The 15,892-nt window shown below is 39.5% G+C and overlaps 1 protein-coding gene across 2 annotated transcripts in view; it reads right to left on the bottom strand.

The window, feature by feature from the left end:
• Positions 1-15,892, bottom strand: part of GRM5 (glutamate metabotropic receptor 5) — a 654,830-nt gene that overhangs the window by 17,143 nt on the left and 621,795 nt on the right. Inside the window, exon 9 of one of the 2 annotated variants that reach the window (XM_007534501.3) lies at positions 5,933-6,028. The exons of the other annotated variant lie outside the window; for it this stretch is intronic. Within the exon in view, the coding sequence (XP_007534563.2) occupies positions 5,933-6,028 (96 nt within the window). The remainder of the gene's footprint in view (positions 1-5,932; positions 6,029-15,892) is intronic. 2 annotated transcript variants of the gene reach the window in all.

The following is a 15,892-nucleotide window of genomic DNA, read 5'->3' as shown; positions in this document are numbered from 1 at the left end:
TTAATTTTTATATTTATTTACTTATTTTCCATTTTGTTGCCCTTGTTGTTTTTTATTTTTGTTGTAGTTATTATTGTTGTTATTATTGATGTCCTTGTTATTGGATAGGACAGAAAGAAATGGAGAGAAGAGGGGAAGACAGAGAGGGGGAGAGAAAGATAGACACCTGCAGATCTGCCTCACCTCCTGTGAAGCGACTCCTCTGCAGGTGGGGAACCAGGGGCTCAAAGCAGGATACTTATGCCAGTCCTTGTGCTTGGCACCACCTGCACTTAACCTGCTGCACTACCACCTGACTCCCCCTTTCTTTTTTTTTTTTATTGGGGGATTAATGGTTTACAGTAGATACAGGTGTTGATACATGGGTAAATATCTCCATTATCTGCAAAACATTCTTACCCCCATTCTAAGTCCACCTCCACTATCATGCACCTGAAAATTCCCTCCCCAGGAGTCTGGTATATATACACAATGGAATACTACTCAGCTTTTAAAAATGGTGAATTCACCTTTCACCTCATCTTGGACGGAGCTTGAAGGAGTCATGTTAAGTGACAGAATCCAGAAAGAGAAAGATGGATATGGGATGATCCTACTCATGAACAAAAGTTGAGGAATAAGAACAGAAAAGGAAACACAAAGTAGAACTTGAACTGGGCTTGGTATCTCCTACTATCTCTTTTATTAAAACCAACAAACTAAAAAAAAAGAAAAGATAAAAATAAAGAAGAAAAATGTTTCTGGGAGCATATTTTGGTGCCTCCAAGCCCCAATGACAATCCTGGTAGAAATAAAATAAAATAAAATAAAGTAAAATAAAAAAAAGGATTTAGATGAAATAAGTGACTCAAATTTCTGAGTACTTGGTCATGCTCCCATATCAGTATTACCTAATGAGTGGGGATAATGGTGAGATCAAGATACTATTGCACTATTTTACTGATATTCTGAGGACATGGGACTCACAGAGAAGGTCTCTAGTAGTGGTTTCTTCATTCCTTCTCTAGAGCTGAATTTGAATTTGATGATTGCTTGGGTTTGTCACATGTTACATGAGAAATTATTTTCTTCTCCTGTCTTCCTTTGGCAGGAAATGACAAGATATCAGATCATTTGCTTCAAATATGATACATGCAAATATCTCTGCATAAAGCTACTAAGTTATCTATTATGTATGTGTTTGCACACAAAATATGTATTTCAGAGGCAGAGATAGCAGTTTCACAAAGGATTTTATGCATTTATTCCCTTTTGTTACCCTTGTTGTTTTATTGTTGCAGTTATTATTGTTGGATAGGACAGAGGGATATGGAGAGGGGAGGGGCAGACAGAGTGGGAGAGAAAGATAGACACCTGCAGACCTGTTTCACCGCTTGCGAAGCGACTCCACTGCAGGTGGGGAGCCAGGGGCTCGAACTAGGATCCTTACGCAGATCCTTGAGCTTTGTGCCACCTGTGCTTAACCCACTGTGCTACAGCCTGACTCCCTCACAAATAATTTTGATCAGTTTCTTCATTTTCCAAAATAATGATGTTAGCAGAGAAGAAGACTGGGCATGGATTGAGAGGAGAGGGCTACAGTCCCCAGCATCCTCTCACTTTTCATAGTCTGCTTTCTCTAGGTTGAAGAGAAGACAGCTTAACCACAAGAAGGAGATAGGTAGGGCATTGGGAATGTAAATCTAAAAGACAGAATTTTTGCCTACAAAAATGTCAAGTTTATGATGAAGAAATCATGGAATATAAATTATGGAATACATACTCAATGGAACATTATTCAGCAATCAATAAAGATGAGATTAAGTCCTTTGTAATAAAAGGTACAGAACCTGTAGTGATTTCACTGAGTGAACTAAGAGGTGGAGAACAAATAGAGAGTAGTTTTATTTGTCTGTGGAATATAGAAGACTACAGCAAAAGAATTTGTAAACAAATTCTTTTTTCCCCCCTAGTAATGAAAGAAGAAAGAGAGAAAGAGAGAAAGAAAGAAGAAAGAAAAAGGAGAAGAAGAAAAAGGAGAAGAAGAAGAAGAAGAAGAAGAAGGAGGAGGAGGAGGAGGAGGAGGAGGAGGAGGAGGAGAGGAGAAGGAGAAGGAGAAGGAGAAGGAGAAGGAGAAGGAGAAGAAGAAGAAGAAGAAGAAGAAGAAGAAGAAGAAGAAGAAGAAGAAGAACTAAAATTGGTAACCAAATTGTCTATTTGATTTGGTGAGAACCTTGGTAGTTATTCAGATAAGGAGAGGGGCATGGAACATTGGTGGAGGGTGTGGAATTTTCTAAGACCTTGTTAAACCACTCATAAAAAATAGAAACCAAGTCTTCAAGTTTTTTGAGGCTAGGTAACCAGATAAAATGCAGAGAAAGAGGTAAATCCAAAAAGCTTTCTGGATTAGGAAATTGGGAAAAGTAAATTATAAGACTTGTTGGAAAAACTTCTAAAAATTGGCATTAGATTTGGTTATAAAAACTAAGCAGGACTTTCCAAATAGGACACAATAAGCTGGAAAAGGTTTATAGAAAGAGAAAAGAGGGGCAGGGGTAGATAGTACAGTGGTTATGTGAAGAGACTCTCATGCCCAAGGCTCTAAAGTCCTGGGTTCAATCCCTTGCACCACCATAAGCCAGAGCTGAGCAGTGCTTTGGTATAATAATAATAATAATAATAATAATAATAATAATAATAATAATAATAATAAGTGGGTGATCATAGCCAAATGACAGCATATGTTCACAGGTGACATTGTAGAAGAGGTCAGGGAGCTGGGAAGATGGCAGGAAACTGGAACAGCTGGAAGGAAGAACCCATGGACTGACTCTGAAATTGTCACTGAGGTATCAGCTTAGAGCATTCAGGACCTTAGATGCTAAAAGCCTGAGTATGGATTTTATTCTTTGGATTCATAAATCACAGTGGGTATAGAATGCATGCCCAAATCAGTGCATCCCCATCTGGGTTTTGTGGGCAATATTTTCACAGAATACATAAGGGATTACACCAAGCACTTAAAAATGTGTCCAGGGGGCCTGGCGGTGGTGGTACAGCTGCTGGGAGTGGTGGATTCACTGTGCAGGCATCAGACTCCAGTGATAATCCTTGTGGAAGTTAACTAAAAACTAAAGCATCCAATGGGGCCAGGTGGTGACTCACCCAATAAAGTGTATATGACTCCATGAATCAGGACACAGGTTCAAATCCCTGATCCTCACCACTTTCAGGGGGAACCTTCACAGGTAGTAGAACAGTGCTGCAAGTGTCTCTCCTCTCTATCTCCATCTTTCTGCCCCTCTCTATCTCTCTGTGTCTCACACTTTATCAAAACAGAATGAGAAAAGAAAAAAGGAGCTTTCAGGAGTGGTGGAGTTGTGCAGGCACCAAGCCCTATTTGTAACCCAGGTAGCAAACCAACCAACCAACCAACTAACCAACCAACCAACCAACCAACCAACCAACCAATCAACCAACCAGTATCTGGCGTATATGCATGTTCCTAATAAGGTTATAAACTTAGTAGTTATTACTTATATTTTGCTTGTTTTTAAAATATTTTACTTTATTTTAATGAGAGAGATAGAGAAATAGATGATAGATAGATGATAGATAGATAGATAAACAGATAAACAGAGCACAAAATTGGCATCTTACACCAGGTAACCTTGTGTAATTAGAATCCTAACCAAATGTCTGCTGTGACCCAGATAGCATGCTTAGTGCCAATCTGGTATGATCCTTTTTATTTTTCATCTCATTTAGTGAGGAAATTAGTCAGAGGGAAAGCCACCACAGTTTTATGTGATTCTCACCTTGAAGACAATGGAGGGGGATGATATAAAATGCTACTTCAGTCATGTTCTAGCTAGAGTGGGCACCAGGTTTAAGGTCTCAGTGGGTTCAGAATTTTACACTACCCCCTCTACTGTGAGAGTCACCTCTTATCCAAGTCCCCTTTTCCTTGCCTGACCTTGAGCAGGAGGCAGATATGAATACAACAATATTAAGGGAGCTGAATGCATTAACATGTGGAAAGGTACCAGGCCAGTGTCTGCCACAGAGTAATTATGGTAATTGTAGTAACTGGCATTTTTTTTTCTTTTTCAGAGCATCTCCAAATATGAGTTAGAACACTGATTTTTTTATGACTTGGGAGAAGTCAGCAATCCTAATTTCTCACTGAGCAACAAATTGGCCTTTGCTGAGCTGGGGAGACAAAACCTCTCTTTTCTTTCCTTCTTCCCTCCCTCCTACCCTTCTGCCTACCCTCCTTCCTTCCTTCTCTCCCTTCCTTCCTTCCTTTCTTCCATTCTTCCTTCCTTCCTTCCTTCCTTCCTTCTGTTTTCATTCCTCTTTTCCTGTCTTTTTCCTTTATTTATCCTTCCTTCTTAATTTTTAAAAAAAATATATTGTCTCTATTTACTTATTGGATAGAGACAGCCAGAAATCAAGAGGGAAGGAAGTGGGAGATAGGGAGAAAAACAGAGAGACACCTGCAACACTGCTTCACGACTCATAAAGCTTTCCTCCTGTGGATGGGGACTGAGGGCTTGAACTCAGGGCCTTGCACATTGTAACATGTGTGCTCAACCAGGTGTGCTATCAACTGGTCTCTTTCTCTCTTTGTCTCTCTCTCTCTCTCATATTGCTGGGACTCAAGACCTGCATGATTCCACTCTTTCTGACTGGCAGCTATTTTTTTCTTTTATCCTAGATAGATAGTGAGAAGCAAAAAGGCAGTTAAAGACAGATGAGACATCTGCAGCACTATTCCACCTCTTGTGAATCTCCCTCCTTTGCAGGTAGAGATCCGGAGCTTGAACCTAGGTCCCTGTGCATAGTGACAATTGTTTTCCACTAGGTGAGCCACAACCTGGCCCAAGAAATAAAAAGGCCTTTGAAGTGAAAGTTCAAGAGGCTTCAACAAGATCCCCTTTCTCCTGTGCAGCTGGGTCCTGCCCAAGCTCCACTTTCAGCACCTGAACACACACATACACACTGCCCCTCAAATACCCTCCCTTTAATCTAGATCAGTTTGCATATGCTTCCTGGCCACACTTTCTGTACAGAAGCACTGGGGACAGCAGATCATTAATGGAGGATGAGATCATCACAATTAATGCTCTCCAGTTGAGGCTCTCCAGCCTTCTGGAAGCACTTGTTTTCATCTAGACCATCTTTCCCCCAGCCTTCTGGAAGCATTTGTTTTCATCTAGACCATCTTTTCCCCAGGGCCCTGCTCTTTAAACCCAGTCCCATGCAGTAAAGCACATTCATCTCATGCAACACAGCTCAGATGATGCTGATGGACCAGATACCCCTAGCAAACAGCTTTGTGGGGAGTGCCCAACACGGGGGAGCATGCAAAGCATAGCAGTGGAGTGTGTACCACCAACACGGAGAGAAAGAGAGCAATACAGAGACAGAGAGAGGAACTGCAAAGCTGTGGTAGCCAGAGGAGGATGTGCTCTCCTGATAGGAGTCCAGAAGAAGCAACCAACTTCTACATCTCACTAGTTTGGCCTGTCCTTGGTCCTGAGCTGAAAGTGACATTGTGAGGAGTGGGGATCAGGTTCACTCCCAGGCTACCCTGCCCAGGATCTTCAGAAGCTGAAATCTGCCCTCAATTGCAGTCTTTCCCCCTCAACATTTCCTACATTTTTGCATCAGTCTTGCACACAGGGAATTCCTCCCAGCTTTTCTATTTTCAACAATCTGGGAGGGGCTGACCCATGAGTGCAGTTCCTGGGAACTGAGCCCAGGCTGCGGACATGCAAAACAACAGCAGCATGGAGGACATAGGCCCACCAGTGGACAAGGACATCAGGAGCACATAGCACGCCAGGAATGGCCTTCTGGACACACTGAGGGGATGCACAGGGAGTGGGAGTGGGCACAGGCCACCTGCTGGGGTGGCTGACACACATTCAGCTCAGGCAGTGCTTACCTGCTCAGGCTTGCTCTCCCACCATTCCCCATACTCCCTTTCGGAGTGAAACACTCTATCTCCGACTTGTGCTGGGCGAGCCTCCTGTCTTTGTACCTGGGAGGGCAGGAACAGGGACACGAGCAAAGAGATGTGACTGTGTTTTCATGGCTGGCTGGGCCAGGGAGAACGTGGCTGTGGAGGGTTTTTCTGGCCACTGCAAGCCTCCTGCTTCTCATTGCCAGGTGATAAATGACACTAGGAAGATGCTTCAACAGGTGGTGGCACACTGGGGCTGGTTCTGTCCCCTCTTGACTCAACCATGTGCTGTCTGCTCTTTCACACCACCTATGAATCTGTGAATGCATCACTTTTATTTTATTTTATTTTATTTTATTTTATTTTATATATTGCTATCAGGGTGACTATTAAGACTCAATACCTGCATAATGAGTCTACTACTCCCAGTGGCCATATTTTTCCTTTATTTTATTTTATCCTATTATATTTCTTTTTTGATGGGGTAGAGAGAAATTAAGAGGGAAGGGAAGACAGAGATTGAGAGAGAAAGAGAGAGACCTGCAGCACTACTTCTTCTCTCGTGAAGCTTCTTCCTTGCAGTGGGGACCAGGGGCTTGAATGCAGGTCCCTGTATATAGTAACATGTGCACTCTACAAGGTGCACCACTACCTTTTGAATGATCACTATGAGCAAGTGGTGACAGGAATGTGATTTCTAATATCTAAAACAAAGATAAATATGAGTTCATTGGATTTATCAAGAGTTCACCATGTACCAGGCATGATGCTGGATCTTTACCTAAATGTCACTATGCAACAGTTATAGCTATTTTCGCTGAAAAAGAACTCCAGCACTGTCAGGCTTAAGTAGATTGATCAGTGGTTCTGGATTTAAGGAATCTAAACTTACAACCACAATTTCATGTTTTACAAATAATTCATTTAAAATATTCATTTTGTTATTATTCAGTGAGAAAGAGAGAAAGGAGGAGAAAATCAGAGTGTCATTCTGGAACTTGTGATGCCAGGGACTGAACTGAGGACTCCATGTTTGAAAGTTAAGTGCTTAATCCACTGAACCTACTTCCAGTTTTCTCAAATCATCCACATCATTAAGCTATTTCATTGAATGGAGCTCCTTTGAGAATAAGTTAGGGACTGGGAATGTCTGAAAAGACATGACACTACCTTTGAACTTAAAAGGATGAACAGCCATCAGCCTCAAGTTTGACAGCACTAAGCTATCTACAATGTGGAGAAGGCTTATATAGTCTTTATGTAAGAACTGACAGTTCAGTACACTTGAAGATAATAGATATTTCCTCTGAAATAAATTACCATATTAGCAACATTCATCATTTTGGGGGTTGCAGAAGAGTATTAAGGGTAAGCTTCACATGTACTTGGCTTTCAGGGGAATCATCTATCCTAGTCATAGCCTTAAGCCCATGAGATGTTTGTAGAGACACTGTCATCCCCATTTGCCTTGTGAGGGGCAAGTCTTAAGTTTGTACTTTCCATCTTCAACCTGGAGCCTCACGTGGCTCTGTGATTGAATCTTATTTATTATCTATCTATCTATCTATCTATCTATCTATCTATCATATATACATACATATAAGTAATACATATATAATATATATGTATTACTTATATGTATGTATACACATACACACACACACACACACACATATATATCTATATCTATATCTATATCTATATATATATATCCACCCCACCACTGGGACTTGCTGTCTGCACAATGGATCCTCTTCTCCTGGCAGTCATTTTTCCCTTTTTAATTAGATAGGACGAATTAAGAGGGTTAAGATAGAGATAGTGGTGGAGATAGAAAGAGAGACACCTACAGGACTGCTTCACTGCTTGTGAAGCTTTCTCCCTACAGGTGGGCAGCAGGGGCTCAAACCCAGGCCTTTTCACATGATAACATTTATTTATTTCAGAGCTAGAGTCTAGTACATATGTGAATGTGCTGCTCTTAGATGTGTTGTTATGGGATAAAGATGATGAGAGAAAGAATGATAAAAGAGACAGAGACAGAGAAATCATAGCACCAAAATTCTACTTGGTGTCATAATACAGTAAATATTGAGGTGGGGCTCAAAACTGGGTCACATACGTGGCAAGACACATACCCTATCCAGTAAGTTTTCTCTGTCTCCTAGGGACACTGTTTTAAAGTTTCATTTCCTCCTTTCTCAAAATTAATATGAAGTGTTAATAAATGAAAGATGCAATAAAATTTAAATTATTATCATCCCTTGAGTAAATGTCTTTGACAATTTCCTTCCTTTAAAGGTGTTACAGCACAAGGTATTTGTTAACATGGCTTACTCCACTGACATAGAATGTGTGGAGTAGACAACTGGTATACAAGCAACTATAGGGGAGAAAGAGGGGGAGGAACAGAGAAATCTAGAATAAGTTCAAACTGGATTGATCATTTAAGAGCAACTCTGCATTGTATGCCAGTTGTTGAATGAGCTCTCATTTCAAAAGGGAGTACAATGCGTTTATATGTTAATTTGGTTGCACAGTGAGAATACTGCTTGATATCTTAGTTTGAATAGTCAACATTAATTCTGAATATTTTTTAGATTAATTGTCAGTAATTTTTATTTTTATTTATTATTTTAGCTAAATTAAGGCATTTATTCAGATATGCTTAGAAACTCTTCCTCCTGATCTTCCTTCTATTCTTTGACTCCTCCTTGTTCTTTCTCTTTTCTCTCCTGGTTTCTTCCCATTTCTCCCTCTCTTTCTGTTTTTTATTTTATATTTTATTTATTTATTATTGGATAGAGACATAGAAATTGAGGTGGGAGGATGAGGCAGAGAGGGAAAGAGACAGAAAGAAACCTGCAGCCCTGCTTCACCACTTGTGAAGCTTTCCACCTGCAGATGGGGACCAGAGGCTTGAACCTGGGTTAAAGCCACATTATAACGGTTGCTCTTTACCAGGTGTACCACTGCCTAGCCCCCTCGCCCTCTTTCTCTGAGACACAGCATTTTCCAAGTGGGTCTGTTTGTGAAAATAATTATAAACATCCTAGTCTGTAAAAACACAGCTTTACTTCAAAGTAAAAATTCCTGCTAAACTAACAAAGGAAGGAAGAGCACACTTAGATATGTTGGAACTCTCACATACTGCTTATATTCAAACTAAGGTGAAAACACCACTAATACCGATTAGGAGGCCTGTCTCGCTATTAAATGAGGTAGTTATTGCCTGTATATAGTTAAAATTACTGCTTAATTGTGCTTACTTGCTGCTTTAATAGATGAAACTTTCATTCATTGCCTTATTAATTATTCTATTCACCAATAATGTGGTTTATAGTAAATAACCATGCTTTCACAGTCCCTGCTGCAAATGCATACTTTGTTTCTATTTGATTTTATTTCAAGGATATAAAACTGTCAAATGCAAGCAGTTAAAGCTTTTCAGGGTTAATGGTTTATGTCAATTAAATTTTATTTCTTTTATATGCTTATCTTATTTTTCCCCCAGGGTTATCATTGGAGCTCGGTGCCTGCACTACAAATCCACTGCTCCTGGAAGCTTTTCTTCCCTTTTGTTGCCCTTGTTGTTTATCATTGTTGTTGTCATTATTGTTATTGCTTTTAATGACATTGGTTAGGATAGAGAGAATCCAGAGGGGAAGGAAAAACAGAGAGGGGGAGAAAACGATAGACAGATACCTGTAGACCTGCTTCACAAGCTGTGAAGCAACCCCTCTGCAGGAGCCTGGCTGGAACCAGGCTCCTTACACTGGTCCTTGTGCTTCGTGCCACATACTATTAAGCGGCTGTGCTACAGCCCTGCCCCTTACATGCTTATCTTTCAGACATTCACTAAAACATATTTATATGTAGGTATGCATGCATACACATGTAAAACACTATTTTCACCACTTTGCAAATACAAAGTGGCTGATCAAGTAAAACATTTAGTGTATGATGTTATATTCAAGTCACATTAGAAATAATGATAGCAAGATCAATAGCAGAACAATGAATGTTGCATGTCTTATGCCCAATTCTTAAAACTGCCTTACAGAGCAGGTAGAGCTATCTGCATTCCAAACACATAGGTGTGGATGATAAACGTCAGTAGGTCTCAGGTCACAGCAGTTGTGAACATGTAACTGGGATCAGAAAGCCTTTATGATCTCAAACTTTGGGTTGTTTCTCCCTATACATCTCTCTAAGCACCAATGTAATGTTAGGCTTTTAATTAAGCTTTTATTGGCCTCATTTTGAAAATTATCAGGTAACTTAATAAGGATGAAGACAGAATTTAATAATGAAAATTTTGGTTCTGGGCCATTAATTGTATTGTAGATGTGCACTGATGTGTTTAGTTCATGCCAACTGAACCATATGCTGAATAGTTCATGAGCATGACACAATGACAAGGGGCACAGGGAGAAGGCTGTGCTACTGATGAGTTCACAGACTTAAATGCACATACACAATGTTTAAGCAATGTGACAAGTTTTACTATACAAACAAATAGCTGAAGGACTACCTAGACCTCACTAGTATGGCAGTGAGCTATGATAGTGAGTAGGAAAGCACTGTGGAAAGATGGGAAGGTGGGCAGAAGAAAAGTCAAGTACAACAACATAGAGAGGCTTAGCAGCATGGCATGTATGGAGACATAGTATCTAGTATTACTTATTCTAGAAAGGGCAATATAAGACAAGGTTAGATGGGCAGTGTGAATAATTATGTTATAGGTGACATATGATTGAACTCATCCTGTGGGTAGTGATATTCTGTGAGATCTTTGGACTAAGGAGATAAATCACTGTTGACATTTAGATAAAATGCTATAAAAATACAAGAATCCAAGTAATATCTGCACTCACATGATTACTGCAGCATCACTGACAATGGCTAAGAGCTGGAAACTTCACAACTGTACACTGACTGATGAAAGGCTAACGGAGAGGTGGCACCCAGTTCAAGCCTCTAGTCTCCAACTGTGAGGGTGGGGTAGGGTTGAAGAATCCTGAAGCAGAGCTGCAGGTATATTTATCTTTCCCTTTGTATTTTCTACTCTTCTTTCAGTTTCTCTCTGTCTTATCAAATAATAATAATTAAAAAAAGAAAAAGAAGAGAACAGAGGAGAAAAAAAAGAAAAGGAAACAAAAAAGAAAAGAAGGTCTTCTGGAGCAGTGAGTTTGTTATGTAGATACTAAACTCAAACAACACCTCTGGAGACAAATGAAAATAATATATTAAAAAAGAATAATTGTTGATTTTAGTACATTGACTGCATCCTTCAACGTTGCTTAACTTACTAATTCTAGTAGTTTTATTGTTCTTGTTCATTCCTTAGGTATTTTATGATGATGGTGATGTTGGTGAATAAAGACTGCTTTTCTCCACACCCCTCCAAAAAAGAGAATAATGTAAAATCCTCACTCAGGTGCTATGCTATCTGAATCCTATTAATCCTATATTAGAAGTCCGTTGCCATTTCTAACTCCTCTCTCTCTCTCTCTCTCTCTCTCTCTCTCTCTCTCTTTTTCTTGCCTGTCTGGCTGGACCTTCAGTTCTCCACTTTGACTACATTCCTTTGCTTCACTTTTCTTTGTATGAATCTCAATTCCCATTCCTTTAGAAGCATGTGTTCCTGCTCCCATCATGGTCACTCCTCCACCAGCCCAGACATCAGCTGATAGATTCTGCACTTTGGATGAGGCACCTACCCAGAGTGCCATCATCTGTGGTCAAGCAGAACTATAGTTTCTATGTTTAAAGTGTAGGAGGACATGCAAACACTAATTCAAAAAGACATCTACACCCCTGTTTTCATTGCTGCATTATTCACAATAGTAAAAGAATGGAAGTAGCCCTAATGCCCATCAACGGATGAATGGATAATGAGGATATAGGTTATATACTCCATGGAATGCTCCTTTGCTGTCACAAATCATGTTACTTATTGTGCCCTTTAAGACAAAAATAAATGGAATTGTAGATTATTATGATTAGTAAGGAAGTGAAAGATAACTGCTAGATGGTGAAAACTCGTGTAGAATATGGATAATTGAAACATAAACTTTCAGAATCAAAACAGCAACAAAACAGAAGTAGTTGGACTGTCTCTAAGACATTTTGAGAAGGTGGTTATTGTTGGGAGGGTAAGGGCATGTAAGGTTGGTGGAAGGTACAGTGTGAAACTATACCTTGTAATCTTATAATTTTGTAGATCACCATTAAATGACTAATATATTTGTAGAATCATAGAAGACATTGCATTTTGTTTTCCACATCTACCACAAGATTGTCTTTAGGATCACTGCATGTCTTCATCCTCACAGTGCCACAGTGATGAATCTGGACAATTTCCTATGGAATTGTATTCTATCTGAAAGCAAACTAAGTAGTATCTTATCCTTACCCATCTGACAAGGAAACTGTGGCCTTTGACATAGGCCCTGAACACAACCAGCCACAGCAAGTGGTTAGAACCAGATGCTTGGCTTCAAATACCGTTCTCTTTATTTTATTTTTTAGTTAATTAATATTGATTTACAAAATTATAAGTTAACAGGGGTATAATTCCATATCTTTCCCACCACTATAGTTCTGTATTCCCATTCCCTCCATTGGAAATTGCATTAGTTCTCCCAAGATCCCAGATATGGGCTTACTATTATTTATGTATCTACATTTATATATATATATTTCTTCATTTTTTTTCCTATGGTCCTATCTTCTCTTCCTTTCTAAGTCACACTTACTACCTCTGAGTGTCCATCTTTCTTTCCTCCCCCCCCCCCACCCCGGTCCTGATGGAACTGATTGAATTGGAGTCAACTAGTTAACTCTTTAACTAGTTTTTCACTTTTTTCATCTTTCTCTCTCTCTTCCCCGCCCCCTCAAGTTAAGTTGATGGCCTGTATGAGAGAATGAAAAAGTCAGACAGAGAGGTAAAGTATGGCCTTAAGTGGCTCTGGGCCTTCAGGACAACATGAACTTATATAAAAATTAAAGGTCAGGTTTGACCACAAATGGAACTAATCACTTTCCAGGCCACAGACAGCTATTCTTCTGCAAAATACTCACTTCCAGTGGAACTCAGTGGTCTCTGCAGACCCCAGAGAGGCATTGCTGGCACATGGCTAGCAATGTCCTGTGGGGGCTTGGTGATATCAGAAGATGGATTTAGGGACTCACTATACTATTTGAGCAACTCTAAGGTGCTGCAAAGGTAGCTAGAGGAAAGAAGGAATTGATGGAAAAAAAATTCTAGATGAAGACAGAAGGAAAGCAGTGATGGACCTTGGTGAAAAAGAAGGAAGAAGGGCAATGGTATACCCAGCTGAGCACATATGTTACCATGTGTAAGGACCTAGATTCAAGCCACCGGTCGTCATCTGCAGGGGAGACACTTCATAATCCATGAAGCAAGTCTATAGGTGCCAATTATTCTCTCTCCCTCTCTATTGTCCCCTCCCCTCTCAATTTCTCTCTAGAAAAATGGAAAAAAATGGCCAGTGGGAGCAGTGAATTCATAGTGCAAGCACTGAAACCCAGTAATAACCTTGGTAGCAATAAATACAAAAAATAAATAAATAAAAAAGGAAGTGCAAAGCCAAATTTACCTCAATACCATAAGGTAACACTGAAATATACATGAAGTGCTGACTGAGCATTCTGGCAAATATTGAGATCTCTGTATGCAAAGAAATAGTGTTTTCTCAGACCTAAAATGTCAAATGGAGTCATTCAATAATTTCAGGTTAAAATTAACATTCAATATGATAAAAAGCCTCGGAATCACTTCTGAAGTTTATATAAGCCGTAAGAAAAGCTGAGAAGCTACCATGTAACATACTTCACTGTCTTCTATAAAATAAATTACAAGTTACAGTGTTAACATGGAGGAAAGCAATGCAAGTGGACTGTTGAAATGTAAAAAAAAAATCAGTTACATTGACCTGCTAATTCTATTCCTCACAATTGTATTCCAAGAAAATAATTTAGCTAGTGCTCACAGGCCTCTGTTTAAGATTTTCTCCTTCTGTGTTATAGAAAGTAGCAAGGAGGTAAACTAAATAAGGGCAAGCAAACTTCTGGAGAACAGTTTAAGAAGGTAGAGTGTGGCAGTATTATAGAAATGTGTTAAGCTTCCTGAGAATTTCCAAAGAATGTGTTTTAATCCTGCTTGAAGTGAGAATTTGTTTTTCAGATATGAATCATCATTATAGGCTTTCCTTTGATGACATATCTGTTTTTCAGTCTATATAATCTCAGAGAAAACAAAATGTAAAATTAATAGTTAATTCCAAGATGATTTAAAAGCTCCCTCAATATCTTAAATGACAAAGATTTTTCAAGGAAAAACAAAAGGGTGGATATAGGTAGGGTCTCCACACAATAACGGAGTTAGCATAAGGAAATATAGTATAGAAAAATTAATATAAAGTTTCTGATTTCTATTTTAGGACTATCTGAGGCATTTTCAGATTAGATAATTTATTCCTCCTCAAAACACTTGTCTATTAACACTTCTATATTAACTTGACCAATGGAAAAAAATAAGGATTTAGACAAAGTTGATTATGGCAGCTAGAGCCATTATTAACTGAGCACTTGAAAAATTCCTGAAACTATCCTAAATACCCAAACTGCACGAGTGATCCACTGTACAGTCTTATATTGTGGTAATTTATTTTATAGAGGCTGAGCAACAGACATAAATAAAGAAGGGAGAAAAAATAAGAGAAAGAGAGAGAGAAAATGAAAGACACCTGCAGTACTGCTCCACTATTTATAAAGCTTCCTCACATACAGATGGGGACCTGGGACTTGAAGCCAAGTCCTTACAAATAGTAAACAGGTGTGCTCTACTGGCTGTGCCACTGTCCAGCCCCCTAAACAAGTATGCTGTCATTTGAATCTGAATTTTATACTAACATTCAAAAAATATTTATCTGGCTCTCAGGATTTATCTGCTTCCTAGTTCTGTGTTGTGACCCCAAGAGGAGTTTGGGACTATTAGCATACGAATGACATCATCCTGAGGCAGGACAGATAGAGAAGGGAATGTATAAAAGCATGGAACTTTGAGCAGATTGCTCTCTTTTGGCTGCTGCTTCTTCTCCTGGTCAGAAGCATCTTGGGGGAGGAGCCCCAGATATATGCCATGATTACTTCTCCTGGGAACTGAACATGCATGACTCTGCTAGCTGGTAAACTTTTAGACCTCTCTACAGCCATGAGCAACCTTTACCAGAGCTGATAATTGTTTATCTTATGGGACTAAAATTTTGAAAACTATACTCAGACTTTATGGACCTAGCATACTCTCAACCCTTAATGATAATTTCTTATTTTGCCTTTTACCTGTTTCACTCTAATAAACCGTGTATTGGTTAAACCCATTCTCAGCTCCCTGCTGTGAATCCTTTTATGCACTGCAGCAGCCCCCACAAGCCTCTTTTAAGTTAAATAACAACAATTTTGCTAGACATTACTTAAAACACCAAACTTACTCTTCAGGCAGACATTACTTAAAACACCAAACTTACTCTTCTAGCAGCTTCTTGGGTCTGCTTATTGTGTAACTTCTCAAACCTTCTAGTCATATTTAGGACAAAGTGCCGACACAGGAGCTACTGGGTGAAATGTAGAGGGCTCTTCAAATTAGAGATGCCCTTCTCCGAGGGAGATATGGGAGGGGGAGTCGAGGAAGTCCCAGAGGAAATCTCTGCACATCTCCTAAGCGCTACAATCATGGTCAAGAGAAACCAAGGTGTGGCCCAGAGCAAAATGTCCCAGAGATAGAAAACCTGTCTCATGAAAAAGAAGTAGAGGGTTTTAGAAACCTCTTCATAAGGAAGTAGAGGGTTGAGAAACCTCTTCATAAGGAGGAAGGTGGAGGAGTCTCAGAGAAATAAGAAGAGGGAGAAAAGGAAT

Source organism: Erinaceus europaeus, chromosome 17 (genome assembly GCF_950295315.1).
Source record: "Erinaceus europaeus chromosome 17, mEriEur2.1, whole genome shotgun sequence".
Taxonomy (NCBI): domain Eukaryota; kingdom Metazoa; phylum Chordata; class Mammalia; order Eulipotyphla; family Erinaceidae; genus Erinaceus; species Erinaceus europaeus.
This window is presented reverse-complemented; position numbering and strand designations above follow the sequence as displayed.